The 24,841-nt window shown below is 52.0% G+C and overlaps 1 protein-coding gene across 2 annotated transcripts in view; it reads right to left on the bottom strand.

Moving 5' to 3' along the window:
* The window catches only part of LOC138522052 (antigen peptide transporter 2-like), a 296,928-nt gene that overhangs the window by 11,884 nt on the left and 260,203 nt on the right, over window positions 1-24,841 (bottom strand). For both annotated transcript variants that reach the window (XM_069635282.1, XM_069635283.1), the window contains one exon: window positions 7,528-7,664. In XM_069635282.1, the coding sequence (XP_069491383.1) occupies window positions 7,528-7,664 (137 nt within the window). The remainder of the gene's footprint in view (window positions 1-7,527; window positions 7,665-24,841) is intronic.

Here is a 24,841-nt window from a genome sequence, read left to right as displayed (position 1 = left end):
CAGCTTGTACCAACTTTACCTACTTTATCATCAACTTTCTTTACTCTATTAACATCGAAGACTTTCGATTGTGCACAGGATTTCGCTTGACCCGTTGCAGGACCACTTCGATTCACAAACCTTTGTCACTCTTTTGCTTTTGCCAACTCTCAGTTGGATACCTTACAGAGACCTTCGAATGAGCATGCATGCTGTGCCGGACCACTCTGTCTAAGATATTGTATCTTGGTTTCAGGGTTCAATAACTCATCTGTTGCCCAATTTTACTCGCGTTGGTTATCACATGCGCTTCATACACCGTTCGCTTCAGCGTTCACCATACAATGATGCTGCTTGCAACTTTAGCTTCAACACAGACCGGTCTGTTATCGGCCTCCCCAACTCACCGGCTTTGTTGATTTTACTGGCGCTGCTTTGTTGTAGGAGCCAAAGACAGTACCACGGCAGCAGGCGATTCTCCCCACCTTGATTACCTGCACGGGAGAACCTTGGGTACCTCCGACACACACTGCAAGGTTCTTCAGCCTGGTTTCCTGGTCTTACGCCTTCTATTCTCGAGGTTTCATGAAAGTAACAGTTCCTCGTCAAAAAGGTCAAGGGCACTTCCCTCCTTGCGATCCCCTTATGTTTTGCCATCTTTCGCCTCATATTAAAAAGCTATCTTGGAACTGGTGCTTCCTTGTGTGCTTTGCCTCGCTCGGAATGTGCTCTCGTGCTCCGCCTTTTATCTGTCTGGGAAAATGTAATGGAAGTCAGGTGTGTGTGATGGTCAGTAATTGCCTGACCCTGCCTGACTATCGTATTGGGACATGAAAGGTATACGGCTCGGGTGTTAGTCCATTTTCTCTCATAACAAGCTGTCCGTGAGAAAGTTTTTGTGTTGTTGGGGGGCAGGGAGGGTTGAATTCCTAAGTATCCTAAAGGGGTAAAGGGGTAACAGGGAAGAGGATACCGTGTCTCGCCATCTGGTGTCCCACTCCCATTCCCCTCATCCAGAATCACAGAGAATGTGGGCCCTGAGTGGATGATGCCTAGGACAAGGCGGCATCCAGCATTACTGAGAGAACGTGGGCCCTGGGTGGAGGATACCTGGGGAATAGGGAGCCTCCAGCATCACTGAGAGAATGCAAGTCCTGGGTGGAGGACGCTTGCGCACTAAGCAACATCCAGCATCACTGAGAGAATGTGGGTCCTGGGAGGAGAATGCCGGGGTTCTAGGCAGCAACCAGCATCACTGAGAGAATGTGGGCACTGAGAGGAGGATGCCTGCAGACTTGGCAGCATCCAGAAACACTGAGATAATTAATGTAGGACCTGGGTGAAGGATGCCTGGGGACTAGGCAGCATCCAGCATTACTGAGAGAATGTGGGTCCTGGGAGGAGGATGCCGGTGGACTAGGCGGCGTCCAGCATCACAGAGAATGCAGGTCCTGGGTGGAGGATGCCTGGGGACTAGGCGGCATCCAGCATCACTAAGAGAATGCAGGTCCTGGGAGGAGTATGCCTGGGGACTAGGCGGCATCAAGTATCACTGAGAGAATGCATGTCCTGGGTGGAGGATGCCTGGGGACTAGGCGGCATCCAGCATCACTTGGAGAATGCAGGTCCTGGGTGGAGGATGCCTGGGGACTAGGTGGCATCTAGCATTAATGAGAGAATGCAGGTCCTGGGTGGAGGATGCCTGGACACTAGGCGGCATCCAGCATCACTGAGAGAATGCGGGTCCTGGGAGGAGGATGCCTGGGGACTAGGCGGCATCTAGCATCACTGAGAGAATGCAGGTCCTGGGTGGAGTATGCCTCGGGACTAGGCGGCATCTAGCATCACTGAGAGAATGCAGGTCCTGGGTGGAGGATGCCTCGGGACTAGGCGGCATCTAGCATCACTGAGAGAATGCAGGCCCTGGGTGGAGGATGCCTGGGGACTAGGTGGCATCCAGCATCACAGAGAGAATGCAGGTCCTGGGAGGAGGATGCCGGTGGACTGGGCGGCATCTAGCATCACTGAGAGAATGCAGGTCCTGGGAGGAGGATGCCTGGGGACTAGGCGGCCTCTAGCATCAATGAGAGAATGCAGGTCCTGGAGGAGGATGCCTGCGGACTAGGTGGCCTCTAGCATCACTGAGAGAATGCAGGTCCGGAGTGGAGGATGCCTGGGGACTAGGTGGCGCTAGCATCACTGATGGAATGCAGGTCCTGGGTGGAGGATGCCTGGGGACTAGGCAGCATCCAGCATCACTGAGAGAATGCAAGTCCTGGGAGGAGGATGCTGGGGGACTAGGCGGCATCTAGCATCACTGAGAGAATGCAGGTCCTGGGTGGAGGATGCCTGGGGACTAGGCGGCATCTAGCATCACTGAGAGAAGGCAGGTCCTGGGTGGAGGATGCCTGGGGACTAGACACATCTAGCATCACTGGGAGAATGCAGGTCCTGGGTGGAGGATGCCTGGGAACAAGGCGGCACCCAGCATCACTGAGAGAATGCAGGTCCTGGGTGGAGGATGCCTCGGGACTAGGCGGCATCTAGCATCACTGAGAGAATGCAGGTCCTGGGTGGAGGATGCCTTGGGACTAAGCGGCATCTAGCATCACTGAGAGAATGCAGGTCCTGGGTGTAGGATACCTGGGGACTAGGCGGCATCTAGCATCACTGAGAGAATGCAGGTCCTGGGTGGAGGATGCCGGGGGACTAGGCGCATCTAGCATCACTGAGAGAATGCAGGTCCTGGGTGGAGGATGCCTCGGGACTAGGCGGCATCCAGCATCACTAAGAGAATGCAGGTCCTGGGTGGAGGATGCCTGGGGACTAGGCGGCACCCAGCATCACTAAGAGAATGCAGGTCCTGGGAGGAGTATGCCTGGGGACTAGGCGGCATCAAGTCTCACTGAGAGAATGCATGTGCTGGGTGGAGGATGCCTGGGGACTAGGCGGCATCTAGCATCACTGAGAGAATGCAGGTCCTGGGTGGAGGATGCCTGGGGACTAGGCGGCATCTAGCATCACTGAGAGAATGCAGGTCCTGGGTGGAGGATTCCGGGGGACTATGCGGCATCTAGCATCAATGAGAGAATGCAGGTCCTGGGTGGAGGATGCCTCGGGACTAGGCGGCATCCAGCATCACTGAGAGAATGTGGGTCCTGGGAGGAGGATGCCTGGGGACTAGGCAGCATCCAGCAACACTGAGAGAATGTGGGTCCTGGGTGGAGGATGCCTTGGGACTAGGCGGCATCTAGCATCACTGAGAGAATGCAGGTCCTAGGTGGAGGATGCCTGGGGACTAGGCGGCATCTAACATCACTAAGAGAATGCAGGTCCTGGGTGGAGGATGCCTCGGGACTAGGTGGCATCTAGCATCACTGAGAGAATGCAGGTCCTGGGTGGAGGATGCCTTGGGACTAAGCGGCATCTAGCATCACTGAGAGAATGCAGGTCCTGGGTGTAGGATACCTGGGGACTAGGCGGCATCTAGCATCACTGAGAGAATGCAGGTCCTGGGTGGAGGATGCCTGGGGACTAGGCGCATCTAGCATCACTGAGAGAATGCAGGTCCTGGGTGGAGGATGCCTCGGGACTAGGCGGCATCCAGCATCACTAAGAGAATGCATGTCCTGGGTGGAGGATGTCTCGGGACTAGGCGGCATCCAGGATCACTAAGAGAATGCAGGTCCTGGGTGGAGGATGCCTGGGGACTAGGCGGCACCCAGCATCACTAAGAGAATGCAGGTCCTGGGAGGAGTATGCCTGGGGACTAGGCGGCATCAAGTATCACTGAGAGAATGCATGTGCTGGGTGGAGGATGCCTGGGGACTAGGCGGCATCCAGCATCACTGAGAGAATGCAGGTCCTGGGTGGAGGATGCCTAGGGACTAGGCGGCATCTAGCATCACTGAGAGAATGCAGGTCCTGGGTGGAGGATGCCTGGACACTAGGCGGCATCCAGCATCACTGAGAGAATGAAGGTCCTGGGTGGAGGATCCCGGGGGACTAGGCGGCATCTAGCATCAATGAGAGAATGCGGGTCCTGGGTGGAGGATGCCTTGGGACTAGGCGGCATCCAGCATCACTGAGAGAATGTGGGTCCTGGGAGAAGGATGCCTGGGGACTAGGCGGCATCTAGCATCACTGAGAGAATGTGGGTCCTGGGTGGAGGATGCCTGGGGACTAGGCGGCATCTAGCATCACTAAGAGAATGCAGGTCCTGGGTGGAGGATGCCTGGACAATAGGTGGCATCCAGCATCACTGAGAGAATGAAGGTCCTGGGTGGAGGATGCCGGGGGACTAGGCGGCATCTAGCATCAATGAGAGACTGCAGGTCCTGGGTGGTGGATGCCTCGGGACTAGGTGAGATCCAGCATCCCTGAGAGAATGTGGGTCCTGGGAGGAGGATGCCTGGGGACTAGGCAGCATCCAGCATCACTGAGAGAATGTGGGTCCTGGGTGGAGGATGCCTGGGGACTAGGCAGCATCTAGCATCACTAAGAGAATGCAGGTCCTGGGTGGAGTATGCCTCGGGACTAGGCGGCATCTAGCATCACTGAGAGAATGCAGGTCCTGGGTGGAGGATGCCTCGGGACTAGGCGGCATCTAGCATCACTGAGAGAATGCAGGTCCTGGGTGGAGGATGCCTCGGGACTAGCGGCATCTAGCATCACTGAGAGAATGCAGGTCCTGGGTGGAGGATGCCTGGGGACTAGGTGGCATCCAGCATCACTGAGAGAATGCAGGTCCTGGGAGGAGGATGCCTGGGGACTAGGCGGCCTCTAGCATCAATGAGAGAATGCAGGTCCTGGAGGAGGCTGCCTGTGGACTAGGTGGCCTCTAGCATCACTGAGAGAATGCAGGTCCGGAGTGGAGGATGCCTGGGGACTAGGTGCTGTCTAGCATCACTGATGGAATGCAGGTCCTGGGTGGAGGATGCCTGGGGACTAGGCAGCATCCAGCATCACTGAGAGAATGCAAGTCCTGGGAGGAGGATGCTGGGGGACTAGGCGGCATCTAGCATCACTGAGAGAATGCAGGTCCTGGGTGGAGGATGCCTGGGGACTAGGTGGTATCTAGCATCACTGAGAGAAGGCAGGTCCTGGGTGGAGGATGCCTAGGGACTAGGCGCATCTAGCATCACTGAGAGAATGCAGGTCCCGGGTGGAGGATGCCTGGGGACTAGGTGGCACCCAGCATCACTGAGAGAATGCAGGTCCTGGGTGGAGGATGTCTGGGGACTAGGCAGCATCTAGCATCACTGAGAGAATGCAGGTCCTGGGTGGAGGATGCCTGGGGACTAGGTGGCATCTAGCATCACTGAGAGAATGCAGGTCTTGGGTGGAGGATTCCGGGGGACTAGGCGGCATCTAGCATCAATGAGAGAATGCAGGTCCTGGGTGGAGGATGCCTCTGGACTAGGCGGCATCCAGCATCACTGAGAGAATGTGGGTCCTGGGAGGAGGATGCCTGGGGACTAGGCAGCATCCAGCATCACTGAGAGAATGTGGTTTCTGGGTGGAGGATGCCTGGGGACTAGGCGGCATCTAGCATCACTAAGAGAATGCAGGTCCTGGGTGGTGGATGCCTCGGGACTAGGCGGCATCTAGCATCACAGAGAATGCAGGTCCTGAGTGGAGGATGCCTTGGGACTAGACGGCATCTAGCATCACTGAGAGAATGCAGGTCCTGGGTGGAGGATGTCTGGGGACTAGGCGGCATCTAGCATCACTGAGAGAATGCAGGTCCTGGGTGGAGGATGCCTGGGGACTAGGCGCATCTAGCATCACTGAGAGAATGCAGGTCCTGGGTTGAGGATGCCTGGGGACTAGGGGGAACCCAGCATCACTGAGAGAATGCTGGTCCTGGGTGGAGGATGCCTGGGGACTAGGCGGCATCTAGCATCACTGAGAGAATGCAGGTCCTGGGTGGAGGATGCCTGCGGACTGGGTGGCATCCAGCATCTCTGAGAGAATGCAGGTCCTGGGTGGTGGATGCCTGGGGACTAGGCGGCATCTAGCATCACTGAGAGCCTGCAGGTCCTGGGAGGAGGATGCCTGGGGACTAGGAGGCATCCAGCATCACTGAGAGAATGCAGGTCCTGGGTGGAGGATGCCTGGGGACTAGGCGGCATCTAGGATCACTGAGAGAATGCCGGTCCTGGTGGAGGATGCCGTGGGACTAGGCGGCATCCAGCATCACAGAGAATGCAGGTCCTGGGTGGAGGATGCCTGGGGACTAGGCGGCATCTAGCATCTATGAGAGAATGCAGGTCCTGGGTGGTGGATGCCTGGAGACTAGGTGGCATCCAGCATCACTGAGAGAATGCAGGTCCTGGGTGGAGGATGCCTGGGGACTAGGCGGCATCTAGCATCACTGAGAGAATGCAGGTCCTGGGTGGAGGATGCCTGGACACTAGGCGGCATCTAGCATCACTGAGAGCATGCAGGTCCTGGGAGGAGGATGCCTGGGGACTAGGCGGCATCCAGCATCACTGAGAGAATGCAGGTCCTGGGTGGAGGATGCCTGGGGACTAGGCGGCATCTAGGATCACTGAGAGAATGCCGGTCCTGGTGGAGGATGCCGTGGGACTAGGCGGCATCCAGCATCACTGAGAGAATGCAGGTCCTGGGTGGGGGATGCCTGGGGACTAGCCGGCATCTAGCATCTATGAGAGAATGCAGGTCCTGGGTGGTGGATGCCTGGGGACTAGGTGGCATCCAGCATCACTGAGAGAATGCAGGTCCTGGGTGGAGGATGCCTGGGGACTAGGCGGCATCTAGCATCACTGAGAGCATGCAGGTCCTGGGAGGAGGATGCCTGGGGACTAGGAGGCATCCAGCATCACTGAGAGAATGCAGGTCCTGGGTGGAGGATGCCTGGGGACTAGGGGGCATCCACCATCACTGAGAGAATGCAGGTCCTGGGTGGAGGATGCCGGGGGACTAGGCGGCATCCAGCATCACTGAGAGAATGCCGGACCTGGGTGGAGGATGCCTGGGGACTAGGCGCATCTAGCATCACTGAGAGAATGTGGGTCCTGGGAGGAGGATGCCTGGGGACTAGGCTGCATCCAGCATCACTGAGAGAATGCCGGTCCTGGGTGGAGGATGCCTGGGGACTATGCGGCATCCAGCATCACTGAGAGAATGCAGTTCCTGAGTGGAGGATGCCTGGGGACTAGGCGGCATCTAGCATCACTGAGAGAATGCAGGTCCTGGGTGGAGGATGCCTGGGGACTAGGCGGCACACAGCATCACTGAGTGAATGAAGGTCCTGGGTGGAGGATGCCTGGGGTTTAGGTGGCATCCATCATAACTGAGAGAATGTGGGTCCAGTGTGGAGGATGCCTGGGGTTTAGGCAGCATCTAGCATCACTGAGAGAATGTTGGCCCTGGGTGGAAGGTTCCTGGGGACTAGGCGGCATTCAGCATTACTGAGAGAAAGTGGGTCCTGTGTGATGGATACAGGGGACATGGGGTGCAGGGCTGATTTTAATCATCCCTCCTCCTCCCATTAGCAACATCCAACAATCTGTGCCCATTTACCTTGAACTCAGTGTCCACGTCCAGGCTGCTGGATGCCTCGTCTAGTATGAGCACCCTTGGGTGTCGGACCAAAGCTCGAGCCACAGCGATCCGCTGCTTCTGCCCAGCAGCCAGCAGACTGCCTTTCTCCCCTGCATCTGCAAACAGGAGACAGAAAAAGAGGGATTGGAATGCGAGCAGAGAATCATGTCTCCTGGACAGGAACAGTATTATATGCAATGTAATCTTGAGGAGAGACGTTGGTTTCAGAGCACGGGTGCTTATATGCTGTAATCCTGGAGTACTGTGCTGTTACAGCATGGCTGTGTCTATGGAATAATTCTATAGGCTTTCAGTGTTTTCATTTGAATCTGATAAACACTGGAATAACCCCACCGGGAGAAAAAGTGTGTCTTCAGTTTAAACCATATAAACACTGTCTCCCGCCCTCTCCATGTGGTGCATTAGTGTGAGCATGGATGAGAGGAAGCTTGGGGGGTGAAGAGGTGGCGTGGCATAAAATGAGAGAAGGGCTATACCATCCTACCCCCCCTTGTTTACCTGCATATTTTCTCCCACTGCTTCCTCTCCTTTCCCCTGACCTTATTAAAACACATCACATTCTATGTTATATTGTTCCCTCTGTAAAAAGAACATTTGGCAGTCAGTGGCTATTTTGAGAAATTCTAGACAGATTTGAGCCATTTGTGTGGCTGGCGATTCACGTCTCAAAATTAGCCAACATTCCTCAAAATAGACACTGACAAATATTTGTATTTACAAAAATGGTTTAACGTTGATTTCTCAGTGTCTCTTCCCCAGACCCTCTTTTTCTGCTACCTTGAATCTGAGGTTTACATAAGATGCAGACACACCAAAAAATGTATGTTGCATCATTTCATTTTCTGTAAAATAAATTATTTGTCAGTGGGGAGGTGCTACTTTGAGCAATTGTAGCCAATTTTTAGCCTTTTTATGTGACCAGGACTTCATGCACCTCAAAAATAAACATATTTTAAATACAGTGGGCCTCATTATGAGATTTGCGGTAATGGAAAAACGATGCCGGTAAGGGACACCAGCACAGTTTACCGCTGCGGCCCATTACGAGTAGACATCCCGGTATCAGCGCCACCGCTGAGACCGTGCCCCTCCGTACCGGCATGTGCGCGGGCACGCGCCCATTCGGGCCGGCAATACCGGGATGCCGCTAACAGGAGGACATCACAGGTCACGCGGACATGCACCTACCGGCATCTCAAAGGCGGTAATTAGGGATACCGCAATGCCAGCATTACCGGCATCGCGGATCACCCGCTAATAGCAATGTGCTGTGTTCCCAACTGCCACAGGTGCACACAATCAGCACAGGTGGAGGCAATGGAGTCTGGCCCAGCACAAAAGGAACACACCCACACACCACACCCCTTTCCACACCAAAATGATCGCACTTGCTGTTGCGATATTGGGGCTGGAGGACATGCTTGCATTGCTACTCCATGAGCAACAACTACAACAGGCACTACAGAGGAGACGCAGGAGGAAAAGGAGGGTGAGACGGCCCAGCAAGTCCAACCAGTGCAGCCAGTGGTACCACGCAGGCAGCCACCAATCCCTTGCATCAGAGCCAGTCCTTTCAACCTAACTCCTGCGTAGATCCACACTCTGTACCGCCTAGACCAGGACACCTTCACCATCATTGTGGACATGATACACAATGACATTGTCAGCCTGATTGAAATCCGCACTGCCATCCCCCCTCTACTGAAGGTAGTGTCTGCGCTCCACTTCCTGGCCACAGGCACCTACCAGCACACAGTGGGGCAGATGCATGGCATATCGCAACCTTTTTTTTCATGCATGCTGAACCAAGTGCTGGATGCCCTCCTGAAGCACGCGACTACATATCCCTACCACGGACTGGCCAGGCGATCTTTGACACTAAAATTGGCTTCCATGCACTGGCAGGCATGCCAAATTGTATCAGTGCCCTCGACTGCACCCATGTGGAATTGTCGGTCCCACATGCCATGGAGGTGGTGTACTGCAATCGTAAGCTATACCACTCCCTCAATGTACAGATGGTATGTGACTCCAGCAAGTTCATCACACATTTTTGTGCCCGATATCCCGGATCAACTCACAAATGGTCCTGCGGAACTCCACGATATGACGCTACATAGAGCGATATGCTGGACAACGTGCCTGGCTGCTTGGTAAATTGCACGACAGGCACATGGCAGTGTGATGGGGGTGGGGGAAGAGATGCACACACCACCTGGGTGAGATTGCGGTGGTGACTGGACAATGCCCATACTGCAAAACACTGTGCCCCAAAACATCCCAACCTGAACATGACACCTAAACGTCATAGAAATGATGGATGCTGCACACCGATGCCAATATGCCAGACTTGCAACCAGCCCACATCCCTCAACACGTCCACTGCACATCATCAGACCATACCCTCTGTAACAATGCAGCAACATGCTGTGAGTATGCACAATGTACATGACCGCAGCAAAGCACAACACAGGACATGCATCCATGAGTGCACCGATTGTCACTGGCCCACCACCACAGTAGCGCTCCATGCCACCATGGGAATAATAACCAATGAATGACAAATCATGATGTAACTTGTTCCAATGTTGCTAGTAAAAATACATACGAATCACTCCACATCACCTATATGATGGCAAATACAGCGGTAGCCATCCACAGTACATGAGCACCAGCATGGAAGTGGACATCTGCATCATCTAGACGACGCAACCCACACCTGTAGACCATGGAACAGCACACATTGTGGCAAATAAACATGTGTGCAGACATGCAGGGACATGTGCATGTGAACAACACATATCTGCAGGCATGAGAGTGATAAGTACAGGTGTCATGGTAGAAATTGACTCACACATACATAATTTTACTCCCATGCAGGTGATGCTGGCTATCCCTTGAAGCCGTGGCTCCTCACCCCTGTTCGGAACCTGCAGAACAGACACGAAGGGGACTACAATCATTCCCATACCCGTACCCCTGTGGTGATCAAGCAGACCTTTGGCCTGTTGAAGGCACGGTTTTGCTGCCTCAGCAGGTCCGGTGGGGCACTCCTGTACGGGCATGAAAAGGTGGCCAAGAACAACATGGTATGTGCCATGCTGCACAACATGTGCATCCGACGGAACGTGCCTCTGCCACCGGACATTGACCAGCAACCACCAGGTGAGGATGAAGATGATGAAGAAAATGGGGCTGCACATCAGCCAGGTGGCGATGCACAGGAGGGAAGTGCTGTGCGCCGGTCTGTGAATAGGCCAATATTTCTAAGACACATAGATGCAGAGGGTGCCATGGATGTGGGACTCTGGGCACCGGGTGTGGGGGTACATGGACACTGTGCACTGTAAACCAATAAAGCACACATACACAATAAGCAATGTCCAGTCATGTGTTTTTTTGTACATAACGGGTGTATTAAACAGGTGATATATACAAAGTGCATTGACCCTCCACCTCACACACATCCCCTCCCCCACAACTCCCCCACACACCCCCTCCCCCACACACAGCCCCTCCCCCACACACCCCCTCCCACACACCCCCTGCCCCCACAGCTCCCCCACACACCCACTCCCCCCTCCCCCCACAACTCCCTCACACATGGTGTGCAATCATAGTCATTCTATGCAATATGAGTCAATATGAGTCCGCACATGCAGGCTGTCCCTGCTACTGGCAGCCTCTGTCGGCCTCTGAGGGCTTCATGTCAGTGCGCTGCATGGTGAGTGATGACCTATGCAGGGGGCTCGTTTGTGTTCAGCTGGTGGATGATGCCATGCCCGCATGTCCCACTGTTGGGGCAGGACGCTGAACCTCCAAGGCCTGGGCAATCCTTGCCAGGACCTGCATCACCGCTCACAGCTCCGCGCAAATCCGCCTGGTATTTGACTCCATGGTCCCTGTCATGGCCGCAGTGTTTTCACGTGCATCCTGCCTTGTCAAGGCACCATCGGCAACATACTGCTTGATGAGCTCCTGCAGCCGCCCCTCCATTTGGGCCATGCGCCACTCTCCATCCAGGTTGCCTGTTGAGGCGGACGGGACGTCTGCCGAGCGGCCCAATGCAGGTCTGCCCTCTGAGGGGCTCCAGGCCTCTTGGATTGCCTCTCCTCCTGACTGGTCCAGTGGGGTGCTAGCTGGGGTGCTCAGTGGGGTGTGCTGGGGGTTTGCTCGGGGCGCGGTGTGCGTACCACATCCATGGACAGGTTGTCGTCCTCAGGTAGACATTCCTCAACCTGGCACTGTCCCTCGTCTCCACTCTGGGGCGCTGTGGCAGCTGCCTCCCCTATGGAGCGTGTTTGCGGCTGACAGGGTCCGGTCTGCCACTGCCTCAGGATCAGTGGATTCCACCGGTTTTCCTTCTATTGGTTTTGTGGCAGTTCTTTACTACCCCTGTGCCTTGGAATCTTGTTTTGGTATTGGTTTGGGTGGCAGTTGCTTGCTAGTGGCCTTTGATATGGATGGCCTGGTGCCGTCATCTCTGGCCCTGAGCTTTTTTGAATAGTGTCCTGGCCTGTGCCGTGTTATCCTCACCGTCACTGTTGGAATCTGTGCCTGTGGGGGACCGAGAGAGACACGGCATTAGTGATGGTTGTACATGCATCATGCATACATTGGTATTAGTGCAGTTGTACACATGTGATGATTTGCTGTCTTGGAGTTGTGACATACAGGTTGCTTGCTATATGGGGAGGTTATTCAGGCATACATCAGGTTCTCACATGTGTAAGGTTGTGTATGCTGTGTGACATGCCTTTGTGTTGTGGACATCGTGCAGTGTGACACATGCCTTTTAGCTGTTTGTGGGGTGTGTCTCAAGTATGCCATTGGCATGCTGCATGCATGTTGATGTGACAGTACTTGGTACATCATCTAGACAGGGATGTGTCCATGTGTGTGTGATGGCATGTGCATTGGCTTATGTCACTGTCACATACGAAGGCCATCATCATGCTTTGGATTCCAGTGGTTTGTGTGGACACTCAACTCCATCTGCTAATGACGGTACACCACGCTTGATGTCTCCGACTCCCTCAATGGCCTCCATGCCGATCGTACTGGCACATGTCTCCTCCCATCTGGTGAGCTTAATGGGGGAGTGGTCCCCGCCGCCTGTTGCCAGACCCTGGCTCCGATTGGCCGATAGAATGTTCCACACAAGGAGGAGTAGTCATCCCACCGCTTTTCCACGTCTTTGACAGTGCGGGCGGTGGTGCCAACCACACTGACCTTTCTGGCCACTTCCTCCCATATCTCCTTTTTCTTGATCTGAGCATGTCGCCTGAGGTCTGCTGCGAAGACCACATCACCATTCTGGGCCAGAACGTCTGCCAACATATTCAATTCATCCTCTGAAAAGCGCACCTTGCGATGACGGGAGGCAGATTCTTTGATGGCCTTTGGCATATTGCTGGAGATGTAAGTGGTGGTGTGTGGAGAATTGCAATGGATTGTGTTTTTTTCAAGATGGCCGCTGTTACATTTCCTGTTCCGGCGCAATGACGTTACTTCCAGTTTCGGTATTGCCGGACCCGTTATTACCGGGCCCGTTATTGCCGGTGCCCGTATTTAGGGGTAGACAGAGGTGGAGGGGGTGTCAGCGCATTACATGATGCCGCTAGCAGGGGTTTGAGGGTCATTAATGGCATGCCAGTAACATCAGTACTGGCATGCCGGTACGAGCGTGCACGCATTCCCTTAATCAGCCGCTGTTAACGGCATCAGTGCTACTCACGCGGTACGGTAAGGATTGGTTTTTACCACTAATCTCATAATGTGGCCCAGTGTAAGGTAGTTGCAGTATCTGTAAGCATGCTGCCAGGGCTCTTTGCTTCTGTTCCTGCACACATGTTAAGATAAGGCAAGCAACAGGTGGGAGGGGGCTGGGAGTCTCAGGAATCGGCGACAAAGTACATTGTTGCACATACGTATGGAGTTCAGGAATAGCAAGGCAGGGTGGAATCTCACAATTAACTTTCACTGAATGTGCACCGTTTGGGTGGTATTGGTGTGTTATTCCCTCACATCTGAGACGCCATGTCACTGTATGCACCACTGGAGTCAGCATGGGTGATGTGTCGCTGTATGCATCACTGGAGTCAGCACGGGTGATGTGTCGCTGTAAGCATCACTGGAGTCAGCATGGGTGATGTGTCGCTGTATGCATCACTGGAGTCGGCACGGGTGATGTGTCGCTGTATGCATCCCTGGAGGCAGCATGGGTGATGTGTCACTGTATGCATCACTGGAGTCAGCATGGGTGATGTGTCACTGTATGCATCCCTGGAGTTAGCACGGGTGATGTGTCACTGTATGCATCACGGGAGTCAGCACGGGTGATGTGTCACTGTATGCATTACTGGAGTCAGCACGGGTGATGTGTCACTGTGTGCATTACTGGAGTCAGCACGGGTGATGTGTCACTGTGTGCATTACTGGAGTCAGCACGGGTGATGTGTCACTGTATGCATCACTGTAGTCAGCACGGGTGATGTGTCACTGTATGCATCACTGGAGTCAGCACGGGTGATGTGTCACTGTATGCATCCCTGGAGTCAGCACGGGTGATGTGTCACTGTATGCATCACGGGAGTCAGCATGGGTGATGTGTCACTGTATGCATTACTGGAGTCAGCACGGGTGATGTGTCACTGTGTGCATTACTGGAGTCAGCACGGGTGATGTGTCACTGTGTGCATTACTGGAGTCAGCACGGGTGATGTGTCACTGTATGCATCACTGTAGTCAGCACGGGTGATGTGTCACTGTATGCATCCCTGGAGTTAGCATGAGTGATGTGTCGCTGTATGCATCACTGGAGTCAGCGCGGGTGATGTGTCACTGTGTGCTTTACTGGAGTCAGCGCGGGTGATGTGTTACTGGATGTGTCGCTGTGTGCATTACTGGAGTCAGCACGGGTGATGTGTCGCTGTATGCATTACTCGAGTCAGCACGGGTGATGTGTCGCTGTATGCATTACTGGAGTCAGCACGGGTGATGTGTCGCTGTATGCATCACTGGAGTCAGCACGGGTGATGTGTCGCTGTATGCATCCCTGGAGTCAGCAAGGGTGATGTGTCGCTGTATGCATCCCTGGAGTCAGCACGGGTGATGTGTCGCTGTATGCATCACTGGAGTCAGCACGGGTGATGTGTCGCTGTATGCATCACTGGAGTCAGCACGGGTGATGTGTCGCTGTATGCATCACTGGAGTCAGCACGGGTGATGTGTCGCTGTATGCATCACTGGAGTCAGCACGGGTGATGTGTCGCTGTATGCATCCCTGGAGTCAGCACGGGTGATGTGTCGCTGTATGCATCCCTGGAGTCAGCACGGGTGATGTGTCGCTGTATGCATCCCTGGAGTCAGCACGGGTGATGTGTCGCTGTATGCATCCCTGGAGTCAGCACGGGTGATGTGTCGCTGTATGCATCACTGGAGTCAGCACGGGTGATGTGTCGCTGTATGCATCCCTGGAGTCAGCACGGGTGATCTGTCTCTGTATGCATCCCTGGAGTCAGCACGGGTGATGTGTCGCTGTATGCATCACTGGAGTCAGCACGGGTGATGTGTCGCTGTATGCATCACTGGAGTCAGCACGGGTGATGTGTCGCTGTATGCATCCCTGGAGTCAGCACGGGTGATGTGTCCCTGTATGCATCACTTGAGTCAGCACGGGTGATGTGTCCCTGTATGCATCCCTGGAGTCAGCACGGGTGATGTGTCGCTGTATGCATCCCTGGAGTCAGCACGGGTGATGTGTCACTGTATGCATCCCTGGAGTCAGCACGGGTGATGTATCACTGTATGCATCCCTGGAGTCAGCACGGGTGATGTGTCACTGTATGCATCCCTGGAGTCAGCACGGGTGATGTGTCACTGTATGCATCACTGGAGTCAGCACGGGTGATGTGTCACTGTATGCATCCCTGGAGTCAGCACGGGTGATGTGTCACTGTATGCATCACTGGAGTCAGCACGGGTGATGTGTCACTGTATGCATCACTGGAGTCAGCACGGGTGATGTGTCACTGTATGCATCACTGGAGTCAGCACGGGTGATGTGTCACTGTATGCATTACTGGAGTCAGCACGGGTCATGTGTCGCTGTATGCATTACTGGAGTCAGCACGGGTGATGTGTCGCTGTATGCATCCCTGGAGTCAGCACGGGTCATGTGTCGCTGTATGCATCACTGGAGTCAGCACGGGTGATGTGTCGCTGTATGCATTACTGGAGTCAGCACGGGTGATGTGTCGCTGTATGCATCACTGGAGTCAGCAAGGGTGATGTGTCGCTGTATGCATCACTGGAGTCAGCACGGGTGATGTGTCGCTGTATGCATCACTGGAGTCAGCACGGGTGATGTGTCGCTGTATGCATTACTGGAGTCAGCACGGGTGATGTGTCGCTGTATGCATCCCTGGAGTCAGCACGGGTGATGTGTCCCTGTATGCATCACTGGAGTCAGCACGGGTGATGTGTCGCTGTATGCATCCCTGGAGTCAGCACGGGTGATGTGTCCCTGTATGCATCACTGGAGTCAGCACGGGTGATGTGTCGCTGTATGCATCCCTGGAGTCAGCACGGGTGATGTGTCACTGTATGCATCCCTGGAGTCAGCATGGGTGATGTGTCACTGTATGCATCACTGGAGGCAGCACGGGTGATGTGTCACTGTATGCATCCCTGGAGTCAACACGGGTGATTTGTCACTGTATGCATCCCTGGAGTCAGCACGGGTGATGTGTCACTGTATGCATCGCTGGAGTCAGCATGGGTCATGTGTCACTGTATGCATCACTGGAGTCAGCACGGGTGATGTGTCGCTGTATGCATTACTGGAGTCAGCACGGGTGATGTGTCACTGTATGCATCACTCAGCACGGGTGATGTGTCACTGTATGCATTACTGGAGTCAGCACGGGTGATGTGTCACTGTATGCATCACTGGAGTCAGCAAGGGTGATGTGTCACTGCATGCATTATTGGAGTCAGCATGGGTGATGTGTCACTGTATGCATCACTGGAGTCAGTAAGGGTGATGTGTCACTGTATGCATTACTGGAGTCAGCACGGGTGATGTGTCACTGTATGCATCACTGGAGTCAGCAAGGGTGTGTGTCACTGCATGCATTACTGGAGTCAGCATGGGTGATGTGTCACTGTATGCATCACTCAGCACGGGTGATGTGTCACTGTATGCATTACTGGAGTCAGCACGGGTGATGTGTCACTGTATGCATCACTGGAGTCAGCAAGGGTGATGTGTCACTGTATGCATTACTGGAGTCAGCACGGGTGATGTGTCACTGTATGCATCACTGGAGTCAGCAAGGGTGATGTGTCACTGCATGCATTATTGGAGTCAGCATGGGTGATGTGTCACTGTATGCATCACTGGAGTCAGTAAGGGTGATGTGTCACTGTATGCATTACTGGAGTCAGCACGGGTGATGTGTCACTGTATGCATCACTGGAGTCAGCAAGGGTGATGTGTCACTGCATGCATTACTGGAGTCAGCATGGGTGATGTGTCACTGTATGCATCACTCAGCACGGGTGATGTGTCACTGTATGCATTACTGGAGTCAGCACGGGTGATGTGTCACTGTATGCATCACTGGAGTCAGCAAGGGTGATGTGTCACTGCATGCATTACTGGAGTCAGCACGGGTGATGTGTCACTGTATGCATCACTGGAGTCAGCAAGGGTGATGTGTCACTGCATGCATTACTGGAGTCAGCATGGGTGATGTGTCACTGTATGCATCACTGGAGTCAGCAAGGGTGATGTGTCACTGTATGCATTACTGGAGTCAGCACGGGTGATGTGTCACTGTATGCATCACTGGAGTCAGCAAGGGTGATGTGTCACTGCATGCATCACTGGAGTCAGCACGGGTGATGTGTCACTGTATGCATCACTGGAGTCAGCAAGGGTGATGTGTCACTGCGTGCATTACTGGAGTCAGCACGGGTGATGTGTCACTGTATGCATCCCTGGAGTCAGCATGGGTGATGTGTCACTGTGTACATTACTGGAGTCAGCACGGGTGATGTGTCACTGTATGCATCCCTGGAGTCAGCACGGGTGATGTGTCACTGTATGCATCACTGGAGTCAGCACGGGTGATGTGTCACTGTATGCATCACTGGAGTCAGCACGGGTGATGTGTCACTGTATGCATCACTGGAGTCAGCATGGGTGATGTGTCACTGTATGCATCACTGGAGTCAGCACGGGTGATGTGTCACTGTATGCATCACTGGAGTCAGCATGGGTGATGTGTCACTGTATGCATCCCTGGAGTCAGCACGGGTGATGTGTCACTGTATGCATTACTGAAGTCAGCACGGGTATTGTGTCACTGTATGCATCACTGGAGTCAGCAAGGGTGATGTGTCACTGTATGCATCCCTGGAGTCAGCATGGGTGATGTTAACCTATTGGTCATTTATTATTTCGCACAAGATAGATTTATCATTTACTTCATAATAAATGGATGTTTGTTCTTTGCTTTTCTCTTCCATATATCAAGAATTGTAATATTTAGAATTGGTCCATGATTGTATGAATAGAATTTGATAAGATTAGCAATTGCATGTCTAGCCTAGATAAAGCCTCTACGGCGAAACATTGGCACGTGCCCCAGTGTCTAGCCTAGATAAAGTCTCTACGGTGAAACATTGGCACGTGCCCCAGTGTCCAGCCTAGATAAAGCCTCTACGGCGAAACATTGGAACGTTCCCCAGTGTCTAGCCTAGATAAAGCCTCTACGGCGAAACATTGGCACGTGCCCCAGTGTCTAGCCTAGATAAAGCCTCTACGGCGAAACATTGGCACGTGCCCCAGTGTCTAGCCTAGATAAAGCCTCTACGGCGAAACATTGGAACGTTCCCCAGTGTCTAGCCTAGATAAAGCCTCTACGGCGAAATATTGGCACGTGCCCCAGTGTCTAGCCTAGATAAAGCCTCTACGGCGAAACATTGGCACGTGCCCCAGTGTCTAGCCTAGATAAAGCCTCTACGGCGAAACATTGGAACGTGCCCCAGTGTCTAGCCTAGATAAAGCCTCTACGGCGAAACATTGGCACGTGCCCCAGTGTCTAGCCTAGATAAAGCCTCTACGGCGAAACATTGGAACGTGCCCCAGTGTCTAGCCTAGATAAAGCCTCTACGGCGAAACATTGGAACGTGCCCCAGTGTCTAGCCTAGATAAAGCCTCTACGGCGAAACATTGGCACGTGCCCCAGTGTCTAGCCTAGATAAAGCCTCTACGGCGAAACATTGGAACGTGCCCCAGTGTCTAGCCTAGATAAAGCCTCTACGGCGAAACATTGGAACGTGCCCCAGTGTCTAGCCTAGATAAAGCCTCTATGGCTAAACATTGGCACATTTTGTATTTGTTTTATTTAAAACGTGCAGACCATCTGGCCCGGAGGCATCAGGGCGCAATTTGTACAAAGTTACAAGAATGCATACATACAGACATAAAAATTACAGAAATTAACATTAACAGAAATATTAACAGGGTTCCTATCTACAAATATTACAGTGGTTTCAGTGCTTAGCAATGGATATACCCATAGGGTGTACAGCCAAAATAGTAACGGAGGTCGGCAGGTCAGAGCAAGAAAGACAAGGGTACTTAACATGTCTTAAGTCGGTCGAAAAGCCAACATTTGGTTTTGACCTTGAATGTGTTGAGAGAGTCTTCAGCTCTGATTGTAGCGGGGAAGGAGTTCCATAGCTTAGAAGCTAGGACAGGGAAACTCGAGCCCCCCACTTTTTGCAGTTTAAACCTAGGGATCGATAGACAGTGGGACTGGGCAGTTCTTAGTGGTCGGGAGGTTGAGTGGCGCAACAGCCGACTGCAGAGGTAGATAGGGGCCTTGTTAGTCAAGCATTTGTGCGTAAGGGCGAGAGTTTTTAGTGAAATTCTCTGCTTGACAGGTTGCCACTTTAGGTTGGTTCTAGATTCTGAAATGTGGTGGTTGTGGGGAATGTTTAGGGCAGCACGAATGGCATTGTTCTCGGTTGTTTGGAGCTTATTCAGATTCTCTTGGCTGGTGCCTAGGTAAAGAGCACTACAATAATCAATTTTAGCCATAATGAGGGTTCTAGCTAGTGTGACACTGTTAGGGGTGGTAAGAAGCGGTCTGCAAGCTGCAATAAGTTTGCAGGTATATGCCGAGGCAGATCTGACTGCATTTATTTGTCGGGATAATAATAGGGTGGCATCAAGGTAGAAACCTAACGTTTTAGTATCTTTCGAGACTCGTATGGTGTTACCGTCAATGATGAGTGATTGATAGGACGGCTCTAGTTTGCACAGGCGTTGTGTGGTGCCCAAGATAAAGAGCTCCGTCTTGTCATCGTTTAGGCATAACTGGTGTTGGGCCATCCAGGCTTGGATGATCAGGTAGACGTCGTTAAGGGCCTTGGTGTCAGCTAGATAATCACCTGTGATGGGAATGAGTATCTGGGTGTCATCCGCATAGTTAGTGTAGGAGACACCCAGATAGTCAAGCACATCAAAGAGGTTTCGTGAAGATGTTATAGAGTGTAGGTGACACGCAAGATCTCTGAGGTACGCCGCAGTGAATTAGGGAAGGGTCCGCGGCTGCGGAAGGGGCAAAGACCGTCATGGATCTATTGCTCAAAAAGGATTTGATCCAGGCCGCAGCAGAGGACGAGAAGTTGGCAGCAGAGTGGAGGTGCTGTAACACCCCGACCTTCGCCGCATCACACTCCCCGTGTGTCTGCCCCGTGCCTCTTCAGTCTCACGCGTTAAGGACAGTTGGGGAGCTCTATGTAAGGCCAGAAAGAGGAACAAGAAAGTGGTTGCCCTTCATAAGGGGCTACGGCGCTGTCATGCACCTTTTTTCTCACGGTGGCAGCTGCCATGGAGAATAGGTGCAATAAACTACATTTCCCAGAAAACCTGCCATGGGTTGTAGTTCTCGGCATTAATACGGGAGCCTCGTTTTCGATTATGTCCCGCCTCCTTGTTGTATTTAAACCACAGCGGTTTTCAGAACGCCGCTTCTGTTTATAGTTACAACCGGCATTTTCTGAAGTGCTACTTCTGTACCTTAATTCCGGAAGTCTCCTGTTTTCTCCGTGTACCGACCTTGCTTGCACACGGACTCCTACATCTTGATGATACCTTGGTATTATTTGCTGTCTGCCCGTGTACCGACCTTGCCTGCACACGGTCTTCTAATTCCTGATCCTGTCTTGGTTTTGTTTGCTGACCGTCCGTGTATCAGACCTTTTGCCTGCTCCTGGACTCCTGGATTGTGATTTTGTTGCGTTTATTGACCGACCGTGTACCAGACCTTTTGCCTGCTCCTGGACCCCTGGTTTAAGACTTTGCTACTGCTACATCCTGTATGAATACCATCTCTCACTTGGCCACGGACTCTTGAATCCATTCCTCACAGTGCTTGCGTTCTTCTGGGGAATAACACTGGTAAGAATAATTCTTCATTTTGGAATCCTGTCTTCATCGAACTGTTACTTCATCTTTGGATAACATTGCTTCATTTCTAAAGTGCATTTTGAAACGATTTGCTGTGGTGCACCATCCCGAAACCAGTGTGACCCTCGTTCCGTCCGGGGATAGCTACCCTACTAACCTTCCTTTTTTTTTGTTTTATACTTTCGTTGTTGCCCAGGATTCTTTGCACTACTCTTACCTCCACCAGTGGTAAAGTATAATTCCTTGATTACCATCATTGGGCAGTTTTCACATTTAGCTATTATCTAAAGTCTCTTCTGCTTTGTAGGTTGCTCCAGGTCCTTTTTTGTGGCTTAAGGGGAACTCACTCAGGTACTCTATTAAGGGTAATAGTCTTGGGGAAAGCCAGGTTTGAAACCGATAGAATATTCATCTCTTGTCTTTTCTTTACAGCTGGGTCCGTGGCGGTGTGTTCTCCCCGCTCTTTTGATTGATCGGTCCCCTTGTCTGTATAGTTCAGCAGGTGGTCATATCAGTTTAAAGAGTTCATTCCCTCACAGAGAGGAGGCTCGGATGGAGGCTCCAACCCGAGCTCTTCAAGCAAATTCCCAGCACAAGAGGACCGGTCTGTTTTTACACACTCTCCATACCTGTGAGTAACAGGTGCTTGCATAGGATCTGATGGTTGACCAAATCAAATGCGGCTGATAGGTCGAGAAGTAGTAGCATTGCTAGTTTGCCCTGATCCTTCAATACCTCAAATTGGGTTTTTAGGTCTATTAAAGCAGTTTCCGTCCCGTGTCTGGGGCAAAATCCGGATTGACGTAGACCTAGCAAGTTGTTAGATTCCAAGTAGTCTTGGATCTGAAGGTATGCTGCGCGGTCTAGAATCTTAAGAAAAAATGGTACTGTGGTGATAGGTCGGAAGTTAGTAGGTATGCTTGGGTCTAGGGATGGTTTTTTGAGCAAAGGGATCACCCAAGCGTCCTTAAGGTTGTCTGGGACAATACCTGTACTAAAGGAGGAGTTGATAAAGCCCGTAATGAATGGGGCCAGATCATGTGCAGATTCCTTAATGATAGGAGCTGGGCAGGGGTCACCTTGGCAGTTGGACAGTTTAATTCTCAGGATGATATTTTCTACCTCGGTAACGGTGAGTGGTGAGAAGGCAAATGGTTTGGTGTTAGCAGTGTCTGGAGGGGGGGCTCTAGCCGGGGAGTGTGAACAGGTGACAAGCTTCAGGCTGTCCTGCTTGTCTTTCATTTTAGATTGTAGTGTATATATTTTATTTAGTAAGGCTGCTTGAATGTTAGCACACCATTTACTATCTTTCGTGCAAGTGTCTGGGGGGGGAGACTGGGGTTTCTAGCTCTTTTAGGATTCTGAAGAGCTCCTTTGTATTCGAGTCAGCTTGCAGAATGCGATTATTAAGAGATTCTTCTTTTGCTGTGATGATGGCATCTTTGTAGGTGAGCGAGGCAAGAAGGAAGCCATCTTGATGCTCCTCAGAGGGGTGGCTTTTCCATCGATTTTCAGCCCAGCGTTTAGCTTTGCGGAGCAATCTTAACTGTGGGGTGAACCATGAGTTGAGATGTGCTTGTGGTCTAGCCTTCCAGAGTGTGAAAGGGGCTATAGAGTCTATGGCCGTAAGCATAGTTTGGTTATATGTGTCTGCTCAGGAAGTGGGATCAGAGCAGGTGTTGGAGGCCGCATTAAGGGAAGGGAGTAACAAAGGGAGGAGTTTCTCCTTAGTTATGTCCTTTTTACTTCTAGTAGGGAGTGCTGGGGCTATTCATGTCAGAGTTCGCGGGGTGGCTTTGATATTAAATGTTATGATGTGATGGTCAGACCATAAGCAAGGGGTATTGTCAAGAACCTTAACATTGCAGTTAGAGCCAGCTAACCAGTCAAGGGTTCTGCCTTTGATATGGGTGGGTTCTTGAATGTACAAGGTGAGGCCGAGGTCAGTTAGAACATTCTCCAGATCTGTTGCGACAGGATCTTTTGGGTCACCAAGACTTAGGTTAAGGTCGCCTAGGATGATGGTTTGTGAATTATTTTTAGTTTTGTCAAGGAGGAGAGTGGATATTTCACCGACAAAGGTCGGTGCCGGACCTGGGGGCCTATAGATAAGGTGGAGGGTGGCTGTTTGGTTGGGCGTTAGTGATAGTTTGACTGACAATGACTCGGCTGATTCGAGTTTGGAGTCAGATACCACTCTTAGGTCGAGAGCGTTTTTATGGATGAAGGCCACACCACCGCCTCTGGATTGGGCAGTGGTACGGTCACATTGAGTGATGCCGTAGTTAGGTGGTAACGCCAGGGATAGTGAGGGGCCAGATGCAGCATGTAGCCATGTTTCGGATATGGTGATATAGTCGAGGTCAGAGGTGGTGATAAGGTCAGCGATGTCTAATGCGTATGCTGCGAGAGATGTAGCGTTGATTAGGGCGCCCTTGAACACAGGTAGTTTAACCTCTGTGGTGGTGGAGTTGCGTGTGGCGGTGGATAAGGGAGAATCAGGTGGTAAGTGTGGAGTTTGCTTGGTGGTGTTGTTGCGGGAGTGTCGAAGGCAGGATCTAGTGCCTAATCTCTTGTTTCTAAGAAAGAGGGGGCATGGCTGGTTGGGGGTGGGTTTCCTGGCGAAGTGTTCCAGCCACAGCACTGGATCATTAAAGTATTGGTTGATAAGGTTGCTAGAGTAATGTAAGAAAATCTGTCATATTAGAACATCTCTGAATCAAAGAGGTCAATAAATACTATGAGAAAGCTACCATGTTGAACTGTCTTGAAATAGAACAAACCCCGAGAGGATTGAGAATACTTACCTTTCCCATCTTCAATAATATAGAAGACTCGGATTTTGCCGAGCAATGGCAATTGAATCTAAACTCAAGTTCTAAAGAAATTATTGACCTTTTAATCAAACAGACGACAGAGGATAAACGAGTGGAAAAAGAAATTGAAACAGTGGAGAAGAACATACAGGAAATGAAAGCTCCCGAAACAACTAAACAAAACAAGGGGGGTTCTGGTAGTTTCTCTACCGGCACGAAAACAGCCCATTGACCTGTTCTGGGGTGGATGGCCCCGGCAGAGTCTCAACTAAGTCTTTAGGTCACTGTCCCTTTCACAGAGGAGAAATATCCCTGCATATCAGTCTTTGTCCTGCCCAAGGGCAGTCCAGCACCGAAATGCCAGGCAATTCTCCTCTGAACAAGAGTACCAGCAGCAACCCCAGGCACGTGTTTCCGTGAACACCTTTGACTATGAGAGGGTTCTATTATTGTCCGTATTTCTTGGTTTACTGCTTGAATTCGGGCCTACGGGATCCTATATGGTTGTAGCCTCACCATGGTTCCTGTAGAGGTTTATCCCTTGATAGGCCTTCGTGGTGCGGGCGGGTTGTGACGGGAAGATCTTCTTGAACTCCTGTATGAGTTTGTCCAATTCCTCCCTTTCCTCTTTTTGCAGATCTGGGTTAATACATAGGGCCTCCATGCTGAGATTGCCCCAATCAAAATGCATTTTCCTGGAGGTGGGTGATTCCGTACGGATGAGCGCTTTGGTAGGAGAAGGCTATACCCACTTCTTGAGGAGGGTGATGTGGTAGGTTTGTATGCAAAACCTTCAGTCTTCCTGCCGCACATTATAGGTGATGGATCTGAGTACTTCCTCTATCATATAGGAGCCCTGCCAGGCCGCCAACATGTTCTTGAATGTCGTAATTAGGACCAATACCTTTTCTCCCACCTGGAAGTTCTGCAGTCGGCCCCCTTGTTCTATTAAGTTTCCTGAAGCCGT

This window comes from Ambystoma mexicanum, chromosome 13 (assembly GCF_040938575.1).
Source record: "Ambystoma mexicanum isolate Mex_15411 chromosome 13, UKY_AmexF1_1, whole genome shotgun sequence".
Lineage (NCBI taxonomy): Eukaryota > Metazoa > Chordata > Amphibia > Caudata > Ambystomatidae > Ambystoma > Ambystoma mexicanum.
This window is presented reverse-complemented; position numbering and strand designations above follow the sequence as displayed.